The 24,839-nt window shown below is 39.1% G+C and overlaps 1 protein-coding gene across 6 annotated transcripts in view; it reads left to right on the top strand.

Moving 5' to 3' along the window:
* The first annotated feature begins 2,079 nt into the window (after nucleotides 1-2,079).
* Nucleotides 2,080-24,839, top strand: part of ELAVL2 (ELAV like RNA binding protein 2) — a 46,334-nt gene continuing 23,574 nt past the window's right edge. For 3 of the 6 annotated variants that reach the window (XM_057364964.1, XM_057364963.1, XM_057364962.1), the window contains exon 1: nucleotides 4,401-6,003. In XM_057364964.1, the coding sequence (XP_057220947.1) occupies nucleotides 5,778-6,003 (226 nt within the window). In that variant the 5' untranslated portion in view covers nucleotides 4,401-5,777. Of the gene's footprint in view, nucleotides 2,164-4,400; nucleotides 6,004-24,839 lie in introns of those variants that run through there. The other 3 variants (XM_057364967.1, XM_057364966.1, XM_057364965.1) reach the window with 2 other exon arrangements.

Raw genomic sequence — 24,839 nt, 5'->3', positions numbered from 1 at the left:
GTAGAACCCTGTTTGCTGAACATTGTAGTTTTGTAGGTTTTGTATGCAGCAACTGCTAAGCTATTTTAATAACCTGAAGTTTAATACTGTCTCTGAGGCTAATAGTCAGAAACTAAATTAGCTTTTTTAATAGTACTAGGGATTCTTCAGTAGTTCACTATTTTAAAACTTTTTTTTTGGATGGGAGAAGAAAACTCTAAACTCAAATTTTATGTTAATGTGCTGGTTTAATGTAGTGTTTAGATGTTTCTGAAAACTCATTTCAGAGAGCTTTTTTTCCCTATAATGYGGTTAGCTATGTTTAAATTTTTTGGGGGGTCAGGTAGAAGTGTAATTAAAATGACAAGAACTCCAGTTTTCCAAACTAGTTGTAAGAGAGGAGTCGGTACAGCTTTGAAAGTAATAAAAATGGTAGAAGAATTGGTAGAGCAAAATATGGTTTTGAGRCAATTTTTTTTTAGTCAGAAAGCTGACTTGCATGCTGATTGCAAGTACYGTATAGAATGCTTCAGTGAAGATGGGTGTGTTATGCAAGCTGGAAGTACTTCAAATGACAGGTGCTCTCGGCTTTTTTTGAGAAGTGCTGCAGTGCTTGAGTGAGCAGTGAATCTGTCGTGAGTGCCCTGAAGTGCTGTACATACAAGTAAGCTATCCTGTTGGAATTTTCTGTCTACACCCTGTGCTTCACAGGAAACAGATAATCTGTGGGGTCACACTGCTTTTCTGAGAGCTGCAGAGATCCAGGTACATCACTACAGTCTCTGTAGGACAGAGTTTTGCAGACTGCTTTTTCAATGCAGTCTTTTTCATAAAGCTTATCTGGACTTAGGTRATTAATCAAATACACTTGCCTGTGAGCAGTGTAGAACTTGAGGAGTCAAGTTGTTGCTGTTGGTTTTGAGCTGAGACCRCAGATGCATGCAAACTTGGAGTTAATACTAGATCCTCAGCATTTTGCATAAAAAGGTGATTGAAGGTCTGTGTTAACGTAGGTTAGCAGTGAAGACCAGACACGAAGTCAGCTAACCATATGGACTTTGATAGCAAACTGATATGAAAAGTAACTTGCACCATATTACAATAGAAAAAGTGTTGAAGTATGTCTCTATAAACCCAGGATGCCACAGCCCTCTGAAGAACCTTTTTATGAAAGTTTAGACTCAGGTCATCTGCTAACCAAGGTCCAGAAGAATCTTTCTACTAACAACAGTCTTGAGCTGTTGCAGTGATCAGGAATCTTTCTGTTTGTTCCTGTTGTGGTCATATTTCACATCTACCTAATAATATCTGCAAATAATGGCCTGTTGGCTTTTTTTTTTGTATCCTCCTAGCACTGTTCAATGTAAAACAAACTGGATTTTCACTCATATTTTAGTTGAAACAAAAAACAAGCCTCTTGGGTACAAAAATGCTCTYATGAAAAACATCTGCATATTTTGTTCCAGTTACTCCACTTGATAAGTCCTTGACTCTACCGCCACTTGTATGTCTAATGGTGCTTTTAAATAGCTATTGCAAGTACACTTAGTGAATCCCATCTGCAAAATATTTTAATTTACTTAATTTTTAAAACTTGGGAGTTTAAGACCAGACTGGATTTTAACAAAGTAGTTTGTCATCTTCATTTATTTCCTTTTCCTGTGGGCTGGGAAAGACTTGTAAGGGGAGCTGTCTTACAGTAGTACATGATCATCYTGTGTGCTGATGAAAAATGAACTCACTGTATTTTCTTTCTTTCCTCTTCAGTCTCGGAGATTTACAAATTTGTTTTGTGGTTTAGTTTCTTTTAGGCATGGTGTGGTTCTGGAGGTTGTTTCCAGGGTAGATGGAGGGGTAACTAGACTGCATTATCTTTTAAATCTTCTTAAAAATAAGCATCTTATTTCACGTAAGAAAAAATAATTTTACAACTGAATTTGGAAAGATTAGATTGGAATTGCCTCAAATCCAATTAAGCCACACTGCATGGACGTGCTGGGAATATAAATGCAATTACTGTAAATTTGTGCAAACTGATTTGTTGCATTATCTTGCTAATCTAACATACGGTACTTTTTGTGTCCATATTGCAGACGGCAACTCCAAACTAACATGGCAGTCAGACTGTGTGATGTGGCTTCTCTGCTTAGAAGTGGTTCGTGGGCAGCAGAGCCTTGGACTGGGGTCTGTGGGACTTTTCTTAAATTCTGTAGGCTACTTTTTTACGTGTTTAATAGTGCTGAGGCCATACCAAAGTCTTTTAACCGTCCATTTGGAATGCTAACTCGCTTATATGTTTCATTATAGGCTGTAGGTTGTGTTCCTATTCTGTGAGAGCCTAGAGCACACTGGCATACCAAGACAACTTTTTCCATGATAYGGTGATCTGTAGAAATTACGCTGCACTGGCTTGCCTTTCTTCTAATGTCAATTAGATTTTAGTAGTAATTGAAAATAACYGGTGGATAATTGAAGAGTAGTATTGTACTAAAATGGTTTTGGTATGGTCTGAATACTAAATTGCAGTAACTTTGAAAACCTGTATACTTCTGTATTTATGATTACTATTTTATAAGTATATTTGCCAGTCTATTTTAAGAATTTTTTTAAAACTATAGATTTATCTCAAACTGTTTTTCTGAGTGAAAAATATTTAGTGCTTTGTCTTTTATGAACAGTTCTCTTTAGCCTGTTAGTGGGATATGTGTTATTTGTAAAACATATTAGTATCACTTTATTCAGAGCAGATGGTTCTATAGCTGAGAGTTGCTGTAATTTTCAGCACACTTAGGCTACTGCAGCTGTTCACTTGAATGTTGGCTTAGGATCTCATTCTTGCCACCTGAACATGAAAACAAATGTGCACTTAAGTGAGAATTGTTTGTTGTCCTTGCTAAATCCTGCTAATTTTGATCAATGAACACTTCAGATTTGAGAATAAAAGACAAAAGGGGGAAGAAGGCAATCCTACAGAGCCTCAGAGCATGGCATTTGTGGCTACTACCTTTAACAGACATGTTAGTGTTTTGAAAAGTAGTTTATCTTAATTGGGATAATTTACTTTATCATCTTTTCAGTGGATTTGTTTCCTCAGTGCCAGGAGCAGGTTACCCCTTGGAGTTTGTCACAAGGGAAGAAAATGTTGTTCCAGTTGTAGCTCTTCAGGAAAACTAGATCAYGCTTTTCTAATGAGTGTTCTTCATAGATGTATCCTTTTTTGCGTTGTGCTGAAGTAACCTCTTGGATAATRCTTCTGTATGCAGAACACAGAAATGTGTTCCCAGGAATGTCTCAGTTGTATTTTTAATAAGAAACTCAACTTAGCCCCTGTCATGTTACTAGGAAATTCAGTTACACTCTCCCTGAACACAGCTGACCTCATCAGTTGTTTGGAGTTGCCCTGATTCCCTGTGGTGCTTTAAACAGGATTGTTAGGACAGACCCTTCAGAGGTTGTGATGCTACTCTGTGATTTTACAAGAGGCTTTTTTGTGAGAACTTCTCCTAGCAGTTTAATATGAGGTTGAATTTCAGTGATTTAYGGATTTCTTTCATGAAGTTCTTGTGTTGAAATGTGTATTACTGGAGAATTAACTTACCTAATTTTCTCTTGCATGTTGTCCTGAATAGTTGGTCTCCAACAGGGTAAGCTGCCCAGATCTTAGATATTAGGCTGCCATTAAAAATGTATTGTATTTACCAGCCGTTGTGATTCAGTCACTGACTGAGATCGCAGCGTGCCTTTTGTGCATGTGGCAGCTTATGGACAAGTACTTGTGTACACGTATAGACTCCTCCAAATTATTTCTATYTCACCTTGAAACCATACACTAAGTTACTTTGGGGTGAGACACAGTAGAGTCAGAATGGTTTGAGTTGAAAGTACTTTAGAGATTGTYTGTCTCTAATGCATTTGCCATGAACAGGGATACCTTCCACTATGCARGTTGCTCAAAGCTCCTTCCAGCCTGACCTTGAACTTTTTAAGAGATGGGGCATCCACAGCCTCACAGGGCAAGTGCCTTACCACCCTTATGGTAAAGAATTTCTTCCTAATATGTGATCTAAACCCACCCTCTTTCAGTTTGAAGACATTCTTTTTTCTCCTGTCACAACATGCTCTTCTGAAAACTCTTTTTCTATCTTTCTTATAYGGCCCCTTCCAGTACTAAAAGGCCACAATCAGGCTACCCCAAAGGCTCTTTTTTCCAGGCAAAACAAACCAGATTCTCTCAGCATTTCATCACAGGAGACATGCTCCATCCATCTAATCCAGGTTCTCCTCCAGACTCACTCCAACAGATCCATGTACTCCTGTGCTGGATGCAGTGTCCAGGTGGGGTSTCAGCAGAGCAGAGCAGAGGGGCACAATCCCCTCCCTCCCCTGCTGCCCACGCTGCTTTGGATGYAGYCCAGGACACRTTTGTCTCTCTGGGCTGGCAGTGCCATGGCCGAGTCATGTCCAGCCTCTCACTCACAGCACCCCCACATCCTTCTCACKGAGTTGCTCTGATCTGCTCATCCCAGGTGCAGCACCGGCACTTGGGCTTGTTAACCTCAAGAGATTCCAATGGGCTCATTTCTCCATCTTGGCCAGGTCCCTCTGTACTTCCCAATCTTCACAAGTGTCCACAGCACCACTCAGCTTGAGGTCATCTGCAAACTTGCAGAGGATGTACTCRATCCATTTTTGTTATTAGCAGACAGATTGAATAGCACTGGTCCCAGTACAGACCCCTGTGGGACACCACTTGTCACTGATGTCTGTCGAGACTCTGAGCTATTGACTACCACCCTCTGGATGCAACTGTCCAATCACTTTCTTAKCTGTCTATTAATCCACCCACAAATATTCTTCATTTTAGAGATAGAGATGTTGTAGGGGACTGTGTCAAAGACTTTGCAAAAGTCTGGACAGGTAAAGTCTGTAGCCCTTCCCTTGTCTACTCCATCACAGAAAGGCCACTCAGTCAGACAGGATTTGCCCTTGGTGAAGCCGTTCTGGCTGTCTCAAACACTTCCCTGTTCTCCATGTGCACTGGTTCTAGGAGGATCTGTTCTGTGATCTTCCAGGCACAGGATAGTTCTGGAGTGTTCTAAAAGTAAATTCAGTTCAGAATTCAAACTTAACTGTTCTCAGAGTTCGGGGAGGGAAGAAATAAGAACCAGCAATTGTCAGTCTCATCAAGTAAAAGCATTTAGAAACCTGATTCCAGCCTGTGATGACAGAAGTTTGACATGGATTTTGTCAAGGAAGAGTATATTTTCCATCCCAGCACATTCATATAAGTATCTCTTTGAAGTACTAATCTTGATTTCTGCTGTCTCTCATGAGAAACATTCTTTGGATACAGTTAATGCCCACCTTTTTCTCAAAAGAATGAAATGCTGCCACCCTAAAAGCTGCATTTCTTTTTATTTCAGTAACCAGTTGTAAGTTTGTAGAAACGATTACACTTGCAACAGGCCAGTTTTGGTAACTTCTGTAATAGAAAGGCTGTGATTCCCCTAAATGAAGGGAATGGCAGAGGATGGAAACTAAACCTTGAGTGCTCATTAATTTAGTGAGCTTGTAGAGGATTCAGCTTATTTGCCTACAGATTTTTAAGGTGTTGTGTTGACTAACAGTTTAATGTCCTTTTGTATCGGTGGCTTTTGGGGCTTTTTTCTTGCATGTAGAGTCAGTATATGGCCTTGGCAGTATAATGTCTGCATAGTGACAGGTCTGTCACCTTAGATAGTGAAATACAAATTTTGATAGTTCTTGTTTTCTGTATTTTTCAGCAGGTAATTGCTGCCATGGAAACACAACTGTCTAATGGACCAACTTGTAATAACGCAGCCCATGGTTCAGCCACTATAAACAATTGCTCATCACCAGTTGATTCTGGGAACACAGAAGATAGCAAGACCAATTTAATAGTCAACTACCTTCCACAGAACATGACCCAAGAAGAACTGAAGAGTCTGTTTGGCAGCATTGGGGAAATAGAATCCTGCAAGCTCGTCAGGGACAAAATAACAGGTATGTTAGTTTGGGAATTTCCTGCATCTTGCCATTTTTCCAAGTACCATTCCAAGATGGTGCTCTGCAATTCTTTAAAGTAATGGAATAAAGGCAGAAGGAACTGATGCTGATGCTGCTAGTCAGAAGGAACTTAGATTAATGATTTTTTTTTTTTTAGATTATATATCAAAAAATGAAGCGTGTGTATTTGCATTTCATTTAGGTTAGTTTGAGTGCTATAAATGCTAACAGAATATTTAAACCTGAGCTTTAGAGCATTAGGACAGAAGATTCACATGTGGAAAAGCAGATGCTTTTACAAGGTTTCCTTGAATTTTAATTCAACCTTATTGAAGTTAGGCTTTAGCTCTTGTTGATGCAAAGCTGCTTCTTTTCAGGGATGCTGGTAATGAAGCTTGTACCTTGGAAAAAGGGCTGATTACTTTACTTCATAGATTAAACTGCTTTTGCATTGCAGCACTTAACAACTTCTTTAGGATGCACACTTGAATCAATATATGCTCTCTGGCTTCCTTCTTACACAACAGTCTCTGACTTCTGTTGGATGAATGTGGTTTGCTTCCCCTATGTCTGAATAACCAGCAGTTCTTCCCGCAGMATATGACTTGTTCTTAAGATGTTAGGGAGTGGAATAAGTAAACCTGAAGTAGCCTGCTTTGGCATGGTAGTCTGGGATACTGAAATCACTGCTTGTATTCCTCCTGGGCTGACTAAATCTCAAAGCAGTCTTTGCTCTTCAGTGTGAAGAATACAGATGTTTTGGGGATGCCAGAAAAACAAGACTGGACTCATGCCATAGCTTGCTGTCTTCAGGTGAAGTCTGGTTGATGGAGGAAACAAGCCTGTTTTCTCTGTAGGAAATTGCTTCAATGCATTTAAACTAAATGTCCCTTTGTTAGGTGTTTCCTGACCTTTTGTTGTGGGAATGGAAAGATGTAACTGGTACTTCATCAGTTGCTGGGATGGCTGTTCACAGTGTTTGTCTCTGTCTTGTATATCCCACGTATTTAGCATTCCTTATCAAAATTGCTTATGAATGACTTCACAAGCTACTGAAGTGACCCTCAACGTCTTAATGATCAATATCCAAATTGTCCACATCCTTATATGATAGGTCTGATGTTTTATGTGCCAGAAGYGCGCCATTGCTGCCATGTAGTTTTAAGGTTCCTTACCTGGGAATGGAGCTAGACTTGATTGTAGACTTCTTGTTCCAAGGTATGATGTTTTTTATATAGCATGAAGTGATGCCTGAGAAGGATCCTGAATTTAAATTACATTCTCGGGATCTGAGAACCCTAGAGCTGAAACTATTGGAAATAGTTTATCTGCTTTATCAGAGAGAAGATCCTCAGCTTTGAAGCATACTTTTAGCTGCCAACAAAATTGCTGCATCAGTCTTGTTCCAAAAGGCTTTAGTATTATAATTATATAATTTAGTATTATATATATTTAGTATTATAATATAAATATTACTATATTTAGTATATTATTTAGTATTATAATATTTAGTATTATTAAATATACTTATATTATAGTATTATTGAGAAATACGGTATCTGACCTTGTAACTGCATTGGGAGCAATACTTGTGATTTAAGTAGCCTGGAGCAAGATAACCTTGTGTTTGTAGATGCTGAGGAGAAAGCTCCCTAGTTTCAGTCCTGTTCTTACTCATTTTCAGGTTTTCTAAGGAGAATTCCTGAAAAGCAAGTTTTTCTTTTCCTTCTAAATTCAAAACAGGATTATTACCAGGTTCTATGAAGGGAGAGGTTTGGCATGAATTTTGGAGTTCTATTGGGGTTACATTCCTATGTTAAAATACTTCTTTTGTCCTTCTTAAATGAGCTGTCACAGGTGCTGGTCACTTGATGAATATTTTTAAGTGGTAGGTTTAGGGTAGCATAGAATATGCAGTTCTATACTGATGGAATGACCTAGGTCTGTAGTGGCTCACTTCTTCACCGCTCTGGAGCGGATTTCGGTGGCAGCACATTGGGGCCAATCCAGTCTTGTCCTTGGCTTAGGGTGGTAACATCGTGCAAGTTTGTCAAAGGCTGTTTCACTTCCTAACCACTTTGCTGATGGGCCAGGCCCACAGATCCCTGGGACAGAGATCAACTTTTTACCCCAAAAGGGCATACAGTGGGACTACGTGTGAGGTCTCTCCATCTATGCAGAAATTAAAAACCACAGTTTCTTATCAGTTAGAAACCACAGTCCTTTCCTGACAATCAGAGTTACTCTTACTGCGTTTCCAGTGCCATCGGTTGAAAGTCAGGGGGATCAAGGCCACTGTCATCTTAAATACTTATTAACACCTGGTGGATTTGAACCAAGTCATCTCCCACCCTTTATTTAGTACCCACTTTGTGATCACATCTGCAACACTGAAGTGCACTTGCATGATCGTAGAATTGCAAGAATGGTTTGAATTAGAAGGTACCTTTATAAACATCTGATTCCAACCTCCTTGCCATGGGCTGGGACACCTCCAGATAGAGGTGGGAGTGCCCATTTCCTTGAAGCTGTCCATACTCTTTAGGATTGAGAGGAGTTGAACCTCAAGTCCTTCCTGCTCTGGAAAACATGTTAGAGGGGAAGGAGGCACCTTGGACTTCAAACTGCTCGCATGAAATTAGTAAGTGAAGTCCAAGTCCTGATGACTTTATTGATTCTTAGCTAGGGGTTTACTTGTGAGTAAGATAATGGAGAAAACTGATTTGTGAAGGTTCTTGATGGTCATCTCCAAGCTTGCACTTCATGGGCATCAGTTGGGGCAATGTTAGTAAGCTGAAATCTGCCTTCTCTATTAGTGGTAAACTATTTAAAGTGTCATTAATAAGAATTAAAATTGCTGATTGCTGCTTTCCTGTTTTACTGAAGATAAATAAATTAAATGTTGATACTATTAAAGTTTTTAAAGGTTTCTGAACAAGAGTCTCTCTTTTCGTGAGATTCCCACTGACAACAGTATCTGATAAGTGGGTCATGAACKTCACTTTATCTTCACTTGCTAACCAGAGGATCTGTCAGGAATGAGTCACTGTGCCTAGATATTTTAGAGTCTGTGTTAACTCTTATGTGCTTTGACTAATGCAGATGTATGTCAATACAAATTACAAAACTACCACATGAGTTAATTGTAGTTATACAATAGGTGAGGAGACCCTGGTCTTGATAAAGCASCACGACTGAATTCCAGTCAGCCACTCTAGATAGCTGTTTAATTTAGTTTAAGTGCTTCTACATATTTAAAGGCAGCAGAGATAACATCATATAATGATAACATTTTTTGTAATCGAATGTTAAGCATGTATAATTATAAAAAATAAGCTAAAAATACTCTTTAAGTGTTATGGAAGAGKATAAAATGGGATGAAACTTGTTGAAACTCCTCCTGGTAAGGTATTTGAAAGCACATGCTCCCTGCTTGCACAGGATCGGTGGATTTAGCAGTTTTGAAAAAAATACAAGAGACAGTAGTAGCTACCACTTAAAATGTAAGAGATACCATGATATGGTAAACATTTTCTTGACCCAGTTTTCTGAAACTTGAATATAGGTAAAAAAGTGATGATTAAACTGACATGAGGGGTAAGGAGACTCTCCTTAGGAAAAAAAAAGCTGCATTCTTTCATACAATTTCAGTTGTACACGTAGAAGATTAATGATTAATTTTCTGCTGCTAACATTTCTGCTGACCACTGTTAAATGGCATTTTTGTCGAGTGTGATCCAGCTGCCTTACTGTGAAACTTACATGTTGGTTGAAAGCCTGATCCTCTTAGATACCTTTTCCAAAAMGTTTGGCCTGTGGCTATGGTTTTGTTGTGGTGGTGTTTCTTTATGGTCAACGTTATAGGCTCACAGAGTAAAAGTCTTCAAGTCTGATGTGACCCCTTAAGTTTTTCAGACTTCTGTAGTCTGGAGTACAATTCAGAGTGCTGTAGTCTAGTCTGCTGTGCAYTGTGATGGACACTCATGTGGAGGAAGGGTTACATTTGTATCTCTTACATTTATTTCTATAAGACTAATGCTAACAKAATATCTTGTTTAATTGGCCAAATTTCATCTTGTCCTCTTGAAGATAATAGTTTCTCAGATACTTGGAAATGTTCTCTAGCTCCCATGCTTTGCAAAGTGAAGATGTAAAATGCACCACACAGTTCAGATGTCTAGAATCATAGTTCTAAAAAAAACGCCTGAAAATTGAATGCTTTCATAAAGTTGTTGAAGCAGCTGTGTCATGATGTTTGCAGCCAAAGTTTGTACAGAGAGTTTCAGTTCTCCTGCATGTTCTCTGTTTTCTTTGAAGTACCATGGTAATATATGTGAATGATTCTGAGTTGGTCAGAGAAATAGAAAAAGATTTAGAKTTGGACATGATGTCATATGAGCCTGAGCTTGTGTTGTTCACTGGTCACAATTCAGTGTGGGCCATGTATGTGCAAATATAGTCAGTGCAGTGTCAGGAGGGACTCTGCTCTGTCAGATCCTTGCTTTTTGAAGCACTCAGTCTCCTCTAGTACAGTCAGGGGAAACACTTGTCACAGTGCTAAATTATAGGCTTCCGGAAAAGTGGATGCCATGACTTGGAGAAGGATTTTCCTTTCTGAGGGGTGAGTGCCCTCTTTCAGCATATCACAGCTGAAACATTGATCTCTTTAGAAATGGCCCTTATACTTGCTGTGATTTATACAGCAGTCGTTTGGTCATGGAGTGAAACCTGTTTTGTCTTCTCAGCAGAAGCAGTACAATGTGTGTTGTCTGATTGGCTGCTTGAATCTAGAACATATGAAACTTGTAAGCCTCTGTAGTGTTCTCTCTTTCTATCATAATATTGTAAATGTTAGTGTCTGGCAAGGGCAGAGCTGTTGAAAACCTTGTGCCTTGTCAGTGCTACTGCATGTCTAAAACTCCTGACTTCAAAAGCGATCTTGGTCGAGCCCGGGCTGCCAGTTTCTTTCAAGTCTCTTGTCACTGTTGGCTCTGAGCAGTGCTAGCTCTCTCTTCAGCTCTAAACCTTTCACTTCCCTTAATGGCAGTCTAATTTTAGGGCATCTAAACTAACCTTATAGGAAGATGGGGAAAGATAYGGTCATGCCTCAGTCTGAAGTTCATGATCTGAGGCTTGTTACTGCCTTGAAGATAAGGTAGGAGGCAAACCAGAAGGGTCAGGATCATTTTCCTTTATATGTTCCAGAGGAAGCAAGAGGAGACAGTGTGGCATGTCTGTGGTGTGGCTTAGTGTTCAAAGTTACTTTATTTACAGTGTAGAAAGTTTTAAGTATTCCCATGACAAAACCAAAAAGAAAATATTGAGCATGGTAGGGCTCAAAAATTCCAATAGTTTGAATTTCTGGTATTTGCTCATGTTGTACAAGTGCCTTATATGGGGAGGACCCCATGAATGAACAGAGCACAACAACTTCAACATGTTCCAAGACAGGTTTGCTATTTTTGTGAAACTCCGTAGCTCTTTCTCCTTAGCCTTTACTCCAAATGTGTTTGATGTTTGCRGTCCAGTGTCACTCTAATGTATCAGATGTGTGTGCACTTGGCTGGAAGAGTAGAGTAATTTGGCAGCTAAAGGAAGAACTARCTGAAGCTGCCTGCTCTTTTGTGGTGTGCTGAGTCTGTGAGATGCGGGGTCACTTGCTAGCTGCTGCTAAGTGGCRTGCTAGATGAGAGAGTTTATCAGCCTGACCATTTATGATTAGGGCAGGGATGTGGACAGAAGGTGATGTCTGCAAAACTTGTGTCTTGACAGCAGAACGCGTTGTGCAAAACTTGACTAAAATATCAAGAGAAACTAAATGAGATTGAAAGCAAATTTCTATTTATATGAATTTASAGATATTTGTATAGGGCGATTGACTGCTCTCTGGAGCATCTTGCTCAAAATCTTGAAGCATAGGTCTTCTGGGGACAGGGAAGGTTGTTGGTGAAATCACCTTCTTAATTTTCAAGTTCATGTTTTGAACTGTGCAGATCTTCTTACAATGCAGTTTCTGGTGTGGCCTGGGGCCTTGGTGAGTTGTAGCACAAAGTTAATGAAGTGTTTTTTAACTGTGTGCTTGTTGGAGAAAAGTGCAGCAGCAAAGTATTGGCTTACTTAGATAGCTTGAATGCTTGAAGTATCATACTGTTTGGACCACAGGGATAATACTGAAAGAGTTACATTTTAAAGAAGCCTTSTGTGTGCATCCAGAGCACAATTAACACTTAAATCTGCTCAGGGGTTGGAATTAAATGATCTTTAAGGTCTCTTTCAACCCAGGCCATTTTGTGGTATTTTATGCTTCTCTGATTGCTCTTTAATATTACTAAAACAGATTTGGCAGCATTTACTGTGCCTTTTCATAGTAAACTGAATAATTTATTGTACTCTGCATGTCTCCTGGAAATGAGTTATGTAAACAGGTAAGGATGAAGGAAATTKTTTCACTTTATGTTATTCAAGATAGCACTTAATTACTTTGCATTTCCCCAAGATTTTCGCTGTTACACAGGCACAGCACTGTTTTCTTAGGCTTTGTTTTTACAAGTAAAAAAGATAGAAAAGACCTGTTAGACTAAACCTGCCAGGGATTTGCTCTTAATGCCAACATTGTGAAAACAAGCTATTTTTAAAATAATTATTCATCTATATATTAACCTGAGTTAATGATTTGATCTCAATATACAGCATAAGCAAGGATAGGCTCTTTTAAAACTTCAGTTGTTTTTATATGACTGAATACAATTAGGGACCTTTCTGAATGTAGTGAATCAGAACATCACTAGATCACTCTGCTTTTTGGCAAGCCCTGTGGTTTTTGGTGGAGATTAATGCAATACATATTCTCTAGCAGTTTTCTGCAGACAGTTCACAGTTCACTTTTGCCAGTGGTTGCTATACCTTACAAGAAGCCTGTGAAAGCATTGTGGTTTGCAAACTGGCATTGGTCCTGTAGTGATGTGGTCTACCTTGTGTGCTTCTGGCTAAGGTAGAGCTCTTTGCTTCCACATTGCRAGTCCCAGGCTGCCAGTTTGGTGATCTTACCACCATTTGCTCTTTTGTATGTAGGCAGGTGTTGCTGTTACATCTTAGTGATCTAGGCCAGCTGTTTGAATAAAYGTTGATCCTAGTTGAAGCTAGTGTGTGTGAGATACCTTCAGTAATCAGAAGTTCTTACAGCATAACTGCCTTTCAGRGTAACTGTGAGGTGAGATTAGAACAAAGGTACATTTCAGTGAGGCCTGCCTCAGTTTGGATAGTGATATAACTGACCTGCACACTTTGGAGCTCTTTCACACCAAGGATGCCATATGGATTATAGGGATCTGGATGTCCCCACAGAAAGTACATACTTCTCTCAGCCTCTGGAAGCTGAGTGATAAGTAATAAGAGTTGAAGCTGCAGATGGTTGTAACAGATTCATGGTTGGTCTGTTATGTATTGAAGCAGCTAGTATATTTTGGTTTAGAAGCAAGATTTTAAAATACATGCAAGGAACTTCGTAGCTCCATGTGTTTATTATATATATATATATATATAAAATATATGTAATTTTCTTTTATCATGCGACTTCAACTGGCAGCTCTTACTGTGAAAATTTGCCAGGCTGCCATTGTGGTTTTCTGTGTACAACTGCAGAAAAGGGCTTATTATACTATTTTCTAGGGAATTTTATCATCCCGGAGTATGTCAGGTCAGAGTAGAAGTAGATAGAAAGCTGTAGAATGCCACAGAAGAGAAGTGTGCAAGTCTGTGGTTTTAGTGTCCTMATGCTTTAATCCACAGTGAAGAGAAAATAACTGAGAGGGTTCAGAATCCTGTATTTCATTTTATGATTCCTTTAATATTTTTTGTGTAAATCTACCGGCTGCCACAGTTAAAGACACAGCTCTTATCTGCAAAATTTCTAAACTATTAACCAGCTGTTGCAATTACTTTGTTTTCATCTTTTTTTTTTTTTTATTTGAGGCATTTGGTAGAACTGACTAAAACAGAAGGGGATTTGTAATTTGAATTCTTTCCTGTCTTCTGAGTTTCTGGATCTCTTGAAAGTAAGAATTGCTGGTTTTCTCATAGTCTTTCTGGTAGTTGTGGCTTTTGTGCACATTAAACCAAAACTTGTTTTGAAATGCACTTGGAGCCTAGTAGTGCTGCACAATTGTTACGAAGTCTTGCATATATAGTGAGATGCATTGATTATTTCACTTCCCCACTCCTCTGCACCACCTTCTGAAATAAAAAAGGCAAGCTTCCTTACGGAGGAATTTAGCTGTGTTTGTGTGAGAATTAGTTTGTGGAGACATACTCCAGTTTCAAATAATGAAAAAACTTAAGTTTTTCTCAGCATATTTTTTTCCTGTGTTTATTTGCCAACTGCAAAGAGAAATGGCCTTTTCCAACCACTTAGTACTGCAGATTAGCAGTTGTTCTTGTTTGATAATTACATCTTTTAAAGCTTGAAAAAAGGATGTTCCCCTTGGACATACTTGCAAACAGGTATTTTTTGAGTTTACAGTTAAGACTTAAGCTAGGGAAAGAAGTTTTATGTTTTGAGGACAATTTATCTTTTTTTTTTTTTTTTTTTTTTTTTTTTTTTTTTTTTTTTTTTTTTTTTTTTATCCCCCAAGCCTCCCCCCCCCCCCCATGCTCCCCATGTCATGAGACCCAGCACTGGAAGTTAACTTATGAAAAATGTTCACTAGAGCAGGGAAATATTTTTCAAACTTAGGTAATCATGACACATTCCAGGATAGCTTTCAAAACTCTGAGATTAAGTAGCAGATAAAACCTGGGCAAAAAACAAAATGAAACAACTGTCCCAAAGTAGTATGTGTTTCTGTGATGTTTGGGAAAAGCATTTACGTTAAGTTGTGTGCTGGTTTTGGCTAACATATTCTCAGCAGGTGCAGTGCAGTGTTTTGGAGTCAGTATGAGGATAGTGTTGATAAAGCACTGATGTTTTGACTGTTGCTGAGTAGTGCCTACTCTGTGTCAAGGACTGTTGAGTATTTCATGCTCTGCCAGTGTGCAGGTGTGGGGGCACAGCCAGATTAGGGGACCTGAACTGGCCACAGATGTATTCCACACCATAAGAACCTCATATCCACATAATAAACTGYGGGAGTTAACTGGAAAGGGGCCTGATCACAGTTCAGGGTATGAACCAGCAGATGGTGAGCAGTTTTATTGTCTATTACTTTTCTTGGAGTTTCTCTCCTTTTTTTTATTTTCTTTTATTGGTAGTATTACMTTTTCCTTTGTTTCAGTTACTAAACCAGTTTTCACTGGCAAGATTTTGTTGGKTTTTTTTTTAAATCTCTGCTTTTCAGCTGGGATGTGAGGGTGTTTTTCCAGTTGTGGCCGTGTGTTCTCAGTTGCCGTGTGGGTTTAAACCACAACAAAGTGTCATGCCATTTTTTTACTTGGGTGAGCACATTGCCACTCATTTTGAAACACCCCAGCAGAAGAACAAAGCCCTTTACATCCACTTGTTCATATAAGGTGATTGTGCAGGTACAACAAAGCAGAACATTTAATACTGCTGCCTGTATTCCTGACAAGGAATAAATTGACTGCAAAAGAAAAAACTGAGATGCCTGAAACATCTTTACTACTAATAGTGGGAAAAATTAAAGGGTAAAGATAGCTTTCAAAAAAGTACTTTGTTTGGCAAATCCTGTGGTGTTCTTTCACCTTGGAGTGGTAAGAAGCTTCTCCTTGTAGTATGACAAACTGGTTTGTAAGAAAGTCTGTGTGTCTGGTTCAGTTTTCCTTATTTCAAGTAGGTTGTGGCTATCACTAGTTCTGTTTGAACACAAGGCAGTAATAGGGCAAGATTGTTACTGTTCCTCCTCCTGTTGTGTCCATAAGCATTTGCTGCTTCTTTTGCTTGTGCAACAGCATGCACCTTTCCATGCAGTCTGTGCTTTCAACCATGCTGTYTTGGGTTGAGATTTGATTTTTTTGGACATGGTTATCTCTGTTAGTAACTGTCAGTTAATGTCTCTTCTGGCTTGCTGAATATTTTTTATCAGGTTCATGTAATTGTTAGCATCCATGGTATCCTCTACCATTGGCTCTCTCCTCTTCCTGCAGAGGAGAGCCAGAGCTGCACCATCACTTCTKTATCCACATCAACAAGCTCATGGTTATGAAGCAGCAGGTGAGGCTGTTCCTCGCATATGGTGAAGTACCATAAGCTGTAAGGCAGTATGACAGCACCATATTATTAAGAGTTGAACCTGGCTGAGATAAGACATAATCTGCTTACTCTATGGCGGGATATACTGTCAAATACTTTGATCAGGGTTTGATCCTTTTCATTGTGTTGTGATTCTTCAACTTTGAAGATAATTCCAGATTTAAAGTGATAGCTAAGAAATGGTTTTGGAGAAAGGTATTGAAGTATCAAATATTGAAATCTAGTAGTGGTCATATTTTACAGGTATTTCTGTGCAAGCTGCCCAGCCTTGCCTGCTCAGTGATGTATGAGTTGTGTGTTCAGTAAATAGAATCCATCTGCTGGAACTCTAAGCAAACTGCARTTAAATTAGGGATTGCTCAATGACTTAGGCAGTTTGCCTCTTTTGCTAAGCTGCTTTTAAAATGCATTTCAAGCCTTAACAAAAACTGAAACTTAGTTTGAAATTGAACAGTAACTTAAGTAAAAAGTAAATGGAAAGGAGGTAACATTGATGGTGTTCTTTACTTAGTCATTTAGCTCTTCSTGTTAGACACAGCCATGTAGGGAGTTTCAGATGATACAGTTCTACAGTGAGCAGCATGTCTGAGTGTGTGCTCCTGGTCTTAATTCAGTGTCAGGATAATGCTGTGGTAATCTCTGTGGCATTAATCAGACACAGATGACAGTAGTGACTTAAAAAGATGCAGCAGCTTTTCTGTAAAAGAGCTGAATGARATCTTGGTACCAGCTGAATGAAATCTTGTCTTGGCTCACAAGTCCTCTGTGTTGTTGTCACTCTGCAGGATCAGTCAAGCATAGTCAGTCAAGCACAGAACATTCCAATGTCTTAAATTGTAAAACCACACAGACAAAAGGGTTGAATGTTTCTTAGTCCTCTATCTGAATTTTGGTTAAACTATTCATGCTGCTGGTGTCTAGAAGTATTATTATCTTTCCTGAGCCACCCTGGCTTGCTTTCAGAACAGCATGGACTACTACTTGCAGCCTTTAGGTTCGTTTTAGCATAATGCTGTGGATTTTCTGTAGTGCTACTTCTGCTTTTGTGTACTGGCCGTGAAACACATCTTCTCAAGTTTTAGGAGACTTGTAAAAAATTATATGAGTCCATGAGATGAATTGTGATGAGAAATTTGTAAATGGCCTTTGTAGGTTGTCGTGGATGCCTCTTTTAGCAGCATTCTTCACCCACCTGTACAACTCCAGGAGTGATGGAAGGCAGAATAAAACCTAATGTCAAGTTGCTGTGAACTTCACTTGGTCCTGATTACAAAAATACCCATCTGATTTGTTCTAGTTTAGTGGATCTTTGCCAATTAATTTCATACACAGAGACAGAAGCTTGTGGCTTTAAAGCAAGTTTAATTTATTGGAAACRATGTTTGCAGAATCGAGGCTGGTGGCAGAAATGCATTACTATTCACTAGAAAATGGACTATTAGTTTGCAGTTACGCTCTGGGTGACAGATTTTGGAGGAGTTAAGCATTGAAGGCAACATAGGTAGCTGAAGTTAAAGGATAAAAAGAAATAAGGTCCTCAGTCTTCTGGAATTCTTACGAGTTCTCTTTCTGTAGACTTAAGGACAATGGCTTTCAGTTCCTAGACTTCACTAACCTCAGAATTGTGTTCTGCACTGTAATATTGCTGCAAATTTGGTTTCTTTCCAGGATAGGTTTTTTGCCATTTTTTTCAGTGATATTGATGTTTCTACTGGTTATATTCCTACAACTTAGTCTTTTGCAATAAGATCTGTTTTGCAGAATGAAATAGCCAGATATGTCTGAAATGATAATACAGTAAATTTGGTGACTACTGAGAAAAATCTCATTTTTTAAACCTGATACTGTTAACTGTCTGTTTTGTTTGACCCTCAGACATTACAGGAATGTTTAGGAATTCCAGACGAGATGCAGGATTATCTGGGTACTCTGGTGATATAATCAACAATTGCTTCCAAAAGTTAGCTTGCTCAGCCCTGGCACTGGGTATTCCATAGCTCCGATAGGAAACAGCAGCCAAGGACTCCCTCGTGTGGTGGGTGTCCCAGGCTTTCAAAAGCGGTGTGCTGCATAGGCAGGAGATTGTTGTGGTTCATGCAAGTGGAGAGTGGTATTGAAATAATGCAAGTGGCTGACTGGGAAGAAATGCAGCAGGGGAAACTCTTCTGGTGCTGAAGTTGTTTTCCTCAGCACCTTCGAGTTGTCTGGTGTTAATACCATTGTGTACTAGTGGAGCAGTGTTGGGGGAAGGAAAGGTACCAGCTGTGTGCTTTAACGAAGAAAATGTTCTACTGTATTGGCTCTCGAGTCTGTAAGGAAAGACAAGCTTCTCAGCCATGTGTGTTGGAAAATTATCTTCAGCAGCAGCTTTTTAGAGAGGGGCATGATAAAAACATTGGTTTAGTAGAYAGATGGACAGCAAGGACATTAGGACCAGGCTTTATATTGGCCAGAAATTTCTTGGGACAAACCTGTTCAAATTTCTGCCCAATAAAACGTTCAAGAGAAGACCTAATAGAATACCAAGATGCTTTAATCAGTCACGAAATAAAACTACCGTATTAGTCAGCTGCTGTCTAATCATAGTGTGGAGCAGAAAGCAATTTCCATTCTTCTCAGCAGCTATAAAATGTTGCAGTACTACTGAAAATGCAGCATTTAATTTCCCTGTGCATTTGTGAAGGACTTCACCTCTCTTGAAAGGGCTTGTTTAACAGCTGTTAGGTTAAAAGTAATACATCTACCTTTGAAGTCTTACTTCTAATGTATAACAGGTAGTTATTGAACATTTTGAAAATGAATGTTGTTGAAAATGAATGGTTCAGATAACTGAACYCTTCAAATCATAGAATAGTTTGGGTTGGAGTGGAATGTAAAGGATCATCTAGCTCTAACCTTCCTTCTGTAGACAGGGACACTTTCCCCTAGATCAGCTTATTCAAAACCCCATCCAGACTGGCCTTGAACTTCTAAAGGGATGGAGTATCCACAGCTTCTCTCGGCAACCTGTTGCAGTGTCTTACCACACTCACAGTAAAGAATTTCTTCCTTATACCTGATCTAAACTTTCCTTCTTTCAGTTTAAAGCCATTCCCTCTTTGTCCTATCACTATATGCCCTTGTAAAATGTATCTTTCCAGGTCTCTTTTAGGCTCCTTTTGGTACTAGAAGGTGCTGTAAGGTCTCCCTGAAGCCTTCTTTTCTCCAGGCAGAACAAACCCAGGGTTTTTTTACCCCATCCTCAAAGAAGTGCTGCAGAATCCCCTCCCTCCCCTGCTGCCCACACTGCTTTGGATGCAGCCCAGGACACATTTGGCTCTCTGGGTTGGCAGTGCCCATGGCCGGGTCATATCCAGCCTCTCACCCACAGCACCCCCAGGTTCTCCTTGGCAGGGCTGTGCTTACTTCATTCTCTGTGTTTGTCCTTGGGATTGCCCCRGYGCASGTGCAGACCTTGCACTTGRCCTTGCTCAACTTCAGGAGGTCCTCACAGCTACTCCCCTTTCAAGCTGTTCAGATCCCTCTGGGTGGCATCCCTTCCCTCAAGTGTATTATTGGTACCACACAACTCAGTGTTGTCAGCAGATTTGCTGAGGGTGCCCTCAATCCCACTGTCCATGTTGCTGACAGAGTAAAAGAGTGCCAGTCCCAATTCCTGACCATTCCAGTTCCTGACCCCACAGGAACACTACTTCCCACTTGTCCCTGGTGTCCACTTGGACTTTGAACCATTGACTGCAAGTCTTTAAGTGTGAGCATCCAGCCAATTCTTTAACCACCAAGTGGTCCTCCCATCCATGTCTCCAGCTTAGAGACAAGAAGATTGTGTGGGACAACATCAAATTCTTCGATAGCTCTGGGTGGATGACATCAGTCACTCTTCTGTCATCCACCCAAACTTAACCCTGTTGTAGAAGGCGATCAAATTTGTCTGGCACAAAATGTCCATAGTGAAACCATGCTGGCTGTTGTCACCTTTCTGTTTTCCATGTGTCTCGTTGTAGTTTCCAGGAGGATGTGCTTCATGATCTTGCATACATAGGTGAGACAGACAAGCCTATAGTTCCCCTACTTTGTCTTTAGGTCCATTTTTGAAAATGGAGCTTTTGTTTCYACTTTTCCAGTCAATGGGAACTTCATCAGATGGCCCCAGCTTCTCAAATATGATGGATAGTGGTTTAGCCATTTCTTTTGCCAGTTCCTTAGGAAACTGTGGATGTATCTTACCAGGGCCTATGGACTTGTGCCCCTTCAGGTTCCTTAGATGGTTTTGAACCTGATGCTTTCATACAGCAGGTACTTCATTGTSCCAGTCCCTGCCTTTTCATTCTAGGATTTGAGCAGTGTGGCTGGAGCAGTTGCTGGTGCCGATTGAGGAGAAAAAAATAGTTATCTAGGATGCCTCAGCCTTCTCTATATCCCTGGTAACCAGGTAATCTTTCTATTCCAGATAGGGCCCATATTTTCCCTGACTTTTCTTTTCACCAAGTACCTATATAGAAGCTTTTTATGTTCACCATGACATCCCTGCTAGATTTAATTCTTAAACTTTCATTGGCTCAATCCTGCTTTAAGGAATATTGCTGCTGCTTTTGAAAGCAAAACATTTAAAATTGGGTGTCATCTCTATCACATCTATTTCACACGACCTATTTTCTCTGTGGATTGCATCTATTTGTTCTGAATATTGGATAGCAGAGGATTTTCTTTGGGCTTTTACAGCAGTATGCATTATTTATAGTTTCTAGGAAACACTTCTGAAACAAYTGGGGCAGGATAAAACTACTTTATTTGTGATACTTCTCTCGTAAGTATTGTGAGTTAGCCTCTGTATGTTTTAAGCTACAAAAACTGTCATCTTTCAGGGCATAATAGAGTAAATGCAGGAGCACTGTGACCCTAGCTATACTTTTCTACTTACTTCCTTTCCAACTTCAAACTTTTTTAATCTTTGGTGATGACTGCCTATTTAGTTAGTCTGCTTCCTTTCCTAAATACTGAATCAGGGTGTTCATTACTTGATTTTTAGTGTTAAATTACTTTATTTATGCTTTTCTAAACTTGGATCTCCAGTCAGTCTCTTGAGAAGTCTTTTCGAAGACTGATTAGAATTAAAATGTTTGAAATTACTGTTTGCCCTTCCCCTCTCAAAATCTGTTCCATGTATTGTCTGTAGTGCCAAAAACCAATTTGGCATTATCTAACAGATTACTGTTTAAATTTGCATCATCCTACCTGGAGTTCATGTAGTATTTATGAGGCTCAAAAATATGAAATAAAACTGGAAGTTTCCCCTACTAAACTGAGTAGCATAGTGCTTTCTGCATCTTTTCTTGTAGGTGACATACATAGAGGCTGAGCATTTGTCAGTCACTGATGGTGGATACAGCATGTCTGTGTTCAAAGAGATGCCTAAGTGTAAAGAGTTTTTGCCACTTGTGCTTGGATTTGACTGTTACAAGTATCAGTTACATAATACATAAGATGTAATTAATAAATGTGAACTTCCAGTGTGAGCTTTGAAATCGTAGCTTTTACTCTTAACTCCTTTGCTGTCTTGCAGGCTTGTGAGATGCACTACTTCTACCATGAGGCTTGTGGGTTTTCAGGTTTTTTTTTTGAAGACAAATTCAAGTCAGACTGCTTTTCCTCATTTATTTCCTCATTCCTTCCAGATAATTTCATCATTTTTACTTTTTCTACTTCAGGTGACTTTTTCTTTTACCAATCATTTAACTAACTGTTGGGATTTTTCTGCACTRTGTTGTCTAAAATTCATAGTGTCTAAAGCATAAAATCTAGTAGGAAGGTTTRCAAAAACAGCTTTAAATAAGTTTGTGAAGTAGCCACAAGAACTATCAAGGGAGTTGAGCTCAAGTGATAGTTAAGTAAGAAACTATTGGCACTGCTTTATTTAGGAWAAGTTAAATTTAATACTGCTTGTAGATCTGAGTTATGGGTAAAGTGCTGATGACACAGGTAGTGTCTTGTCCATGTTGAAGCTGAGTAGGCCCTAATTTTGAAGAGCCTCAAAAAACAAAACTGCGTATTCAAAATACCTAACACACAGTATCAGACAGAACACCAGGACAGCTTACATGAAGAGGAATAAGAGTTTTTTCAGACAATGTCATTAAGCACAAAGTAGAAGCCGGCTGGAGCTGACCCTGTCTTAATACAGGAGGAGACTAAGCAGCTTTTTGATACACATTTAAATCTGGGGATTGTTTAACTAGCAGTTTATTGTCTTTCTTCCATCRCTTTTTTGCAGGCTGAGACACACATTCTGTTTTTAAATGTGTTACTAGACGTAGAGACAGATGWGTGTTCTGGAGGACATTGCTCTCTTGGCAAATGCAGTTTGGTGTAGGAGGCACAGATGGAAGAGTCCAGTTCTGTCATTGTTCAGTTCAATCCTTATCTTCAGGCAATATGAACTAGTCATTACATTTATTAAATAATGAAGTTTCTCTTAGATATTTAAGTGGTGGCTGGTTTGGTTTAAGTGCATCTAGCTTCTGCTTGTTTTGTCGTGAAAGCARATGTTTAGACATTGAGAAATGATGAAAAAGCTGCACAGAAGGAGAACTGCTTTTGAGTTGTCCTGGTCTAATTTTATTTGAGTAAAATTTGTGYACAGTGAGTGTAGTGGTCTCTGAAATCCAAGTAAGACAAGACCTCTCTGGCTTGCACAGCCRTAGTGGTACTTGAATAAGTTTGGACTGAAGTCCTTTTTAATTAGAAACTTAGTTCTTCTTGTAACCCATTTGGTACTTTCCCACCAGGTGTCAGACATAACTTGGAATAGCTGAGATTATCTGATGGGGTGCTGGAAATAGCTTCTACTGTATTTTTTTAAAAGCTTGTCTGAATTTTCTGGAACTCAGCCATCTGTGTATGAACTGATAGACCTCTTAAAAAGTAGTTAATATAAGCAGGAATACTTAAGAGGGGTTTTTCAAACATCTGATTCCAGAAATCGGATTCTATATACAATTATTTTCATTGCTTATTCAAAGTCAAGATTTATCTTYATCTGTGGTGAAGAAGGTGATTCTTAACTCTCAATTATTGATAATTTCTAATTAAACCASTAATCTTAAAGCATAATTTCAATTTGTAAGACGTTTTGTGTTTTCTTAACCTTTCTAAATAAATAAAACTTTTAGAGAACACTGTTGAATTTTATATGATAACCTAAATTAAACAAAGSTGAAGTAAATAGAATCTCATTCACCAATTCACTGAGGCCATAAAGGACTTCTGGAGATAAGCTGGTCATTTCTTGAGAAGCAGATTCTCCTTCAGCAGGTTGCTTGGGACCATGKTCAGTAACACTGTTGAGTATTTCCAGGAATGGAGATTTCACAATCCCTCTGGTTGCCTATTTCAGTTGTCTGCCACTCTGATGCTGAAAGCGTTTTTCTAATTGTAAYGTCATAGAATAAAATTGCATCAATCAATTCACACTCATCCTGAATAAATTACTGGGTCTTTTTGGTGCACCTTCCTAGGCTAGTTTCCTAATACTTACCGAGTTTTAACTAAGAGTGTCTCCAGAAGAATGGTCGTTAAATTAATCCTTTACAACAGCTGGGTAAGTTCTTTGTCTGCAGTGTTCTGGGTGTTTTTAATATAAAAAGTAGACCATGTCAACAGGTAGGGTAGGAAAAATAATTTTTTCACAYCTTTTTCTGTTTCATCTGGAATGAGTGAGTATTGTATTGGAAACATCCTGTACTAAATAATTTTCTGACTGAGATTTCAACATAATTTGAGGTTGTCATTTAAAAGGGCTCCTTAGGAGATTATTAGCAAACACATGAAATYGGCATTTCTATATTTGGAAATAAGACTGAGATCAGTCATGCACAAGGAGACATTCCTCTTTTTGTTGGGAAGAGTTTCTGCAGACAGTAGGAGTGATGGAGGTGACAGGYATAGAAATCACTCTGCTGTAATCAAGCTAATAAGGAAAAAGGCCTCTAGGATTAGTAACTCAGCTATATCTAGGGAGRGCTATAAATGAATGCAGAAGCGCTTTTGGGTATTTCCATATGGTTTGTTACAGAAACATGACAAACTGCTGAGGCTGAAGGCATAAGGATGGTGGAGTCTAACCTCCTGCTCAGAGCAGGATTCTTTAGAGCAGGTGCTCAGTGTTCTATCCCATTGGGATTTGGATTCTCTGTTRATGCATGTGTTATCCTGTTCATGGCTCCATCCAGACAATTTGTGTTTGCCTGTGGTGTTTTGAGGAAGAGATGGGAGACAATGAAAGTAGCTTTGGGGGGAGGTTGGGTGGTGGTGTCCTCTGACCTTTGGTGTCATGGTAGGCATAATTGGTGTAAAATTATAAATGCCAGGGGTGATGGCCTTGTTAGTAAACCCTTGCATCATATTGTATTAAGTGCAAAATTTCCTGCTGGTTTTTCTTTTGCATTACATACTGTTAAATGAATACTGTATAGATCCCATACAAGAACTTAAAACAGCATGAGTTCTGTTTTATCTTTCTTTGGTAATAAATGTATTTGCCATTTGTGSTTTATATAATGTTGTTCATTGTTTTATATTGTTGTGTATCCAAGCTAATGACTCTAACTAGCATTTTGTGAATTGGATGTGT

Source organism: Malurus melanocephalus, unplaced genomic scaffold (genome assembly GCF_030028575.1).
Source record: "Malurus melanocephalus ecotype Western Australia unplaced genomic scaffold, MMel_1.1 scaffold_45, whole genome shotgun sequence".
NCBI lineage: Eukaryota > Metazoa > Chordata > Aves > Passeriformes > Maluridae > Malurus > Malurus melanocephalus.
The sequence above is the reverse complement of the archived record's forward strand: the minus strand, read 5'-3'. Positions and strand labels throughout refer to the sequence as shown.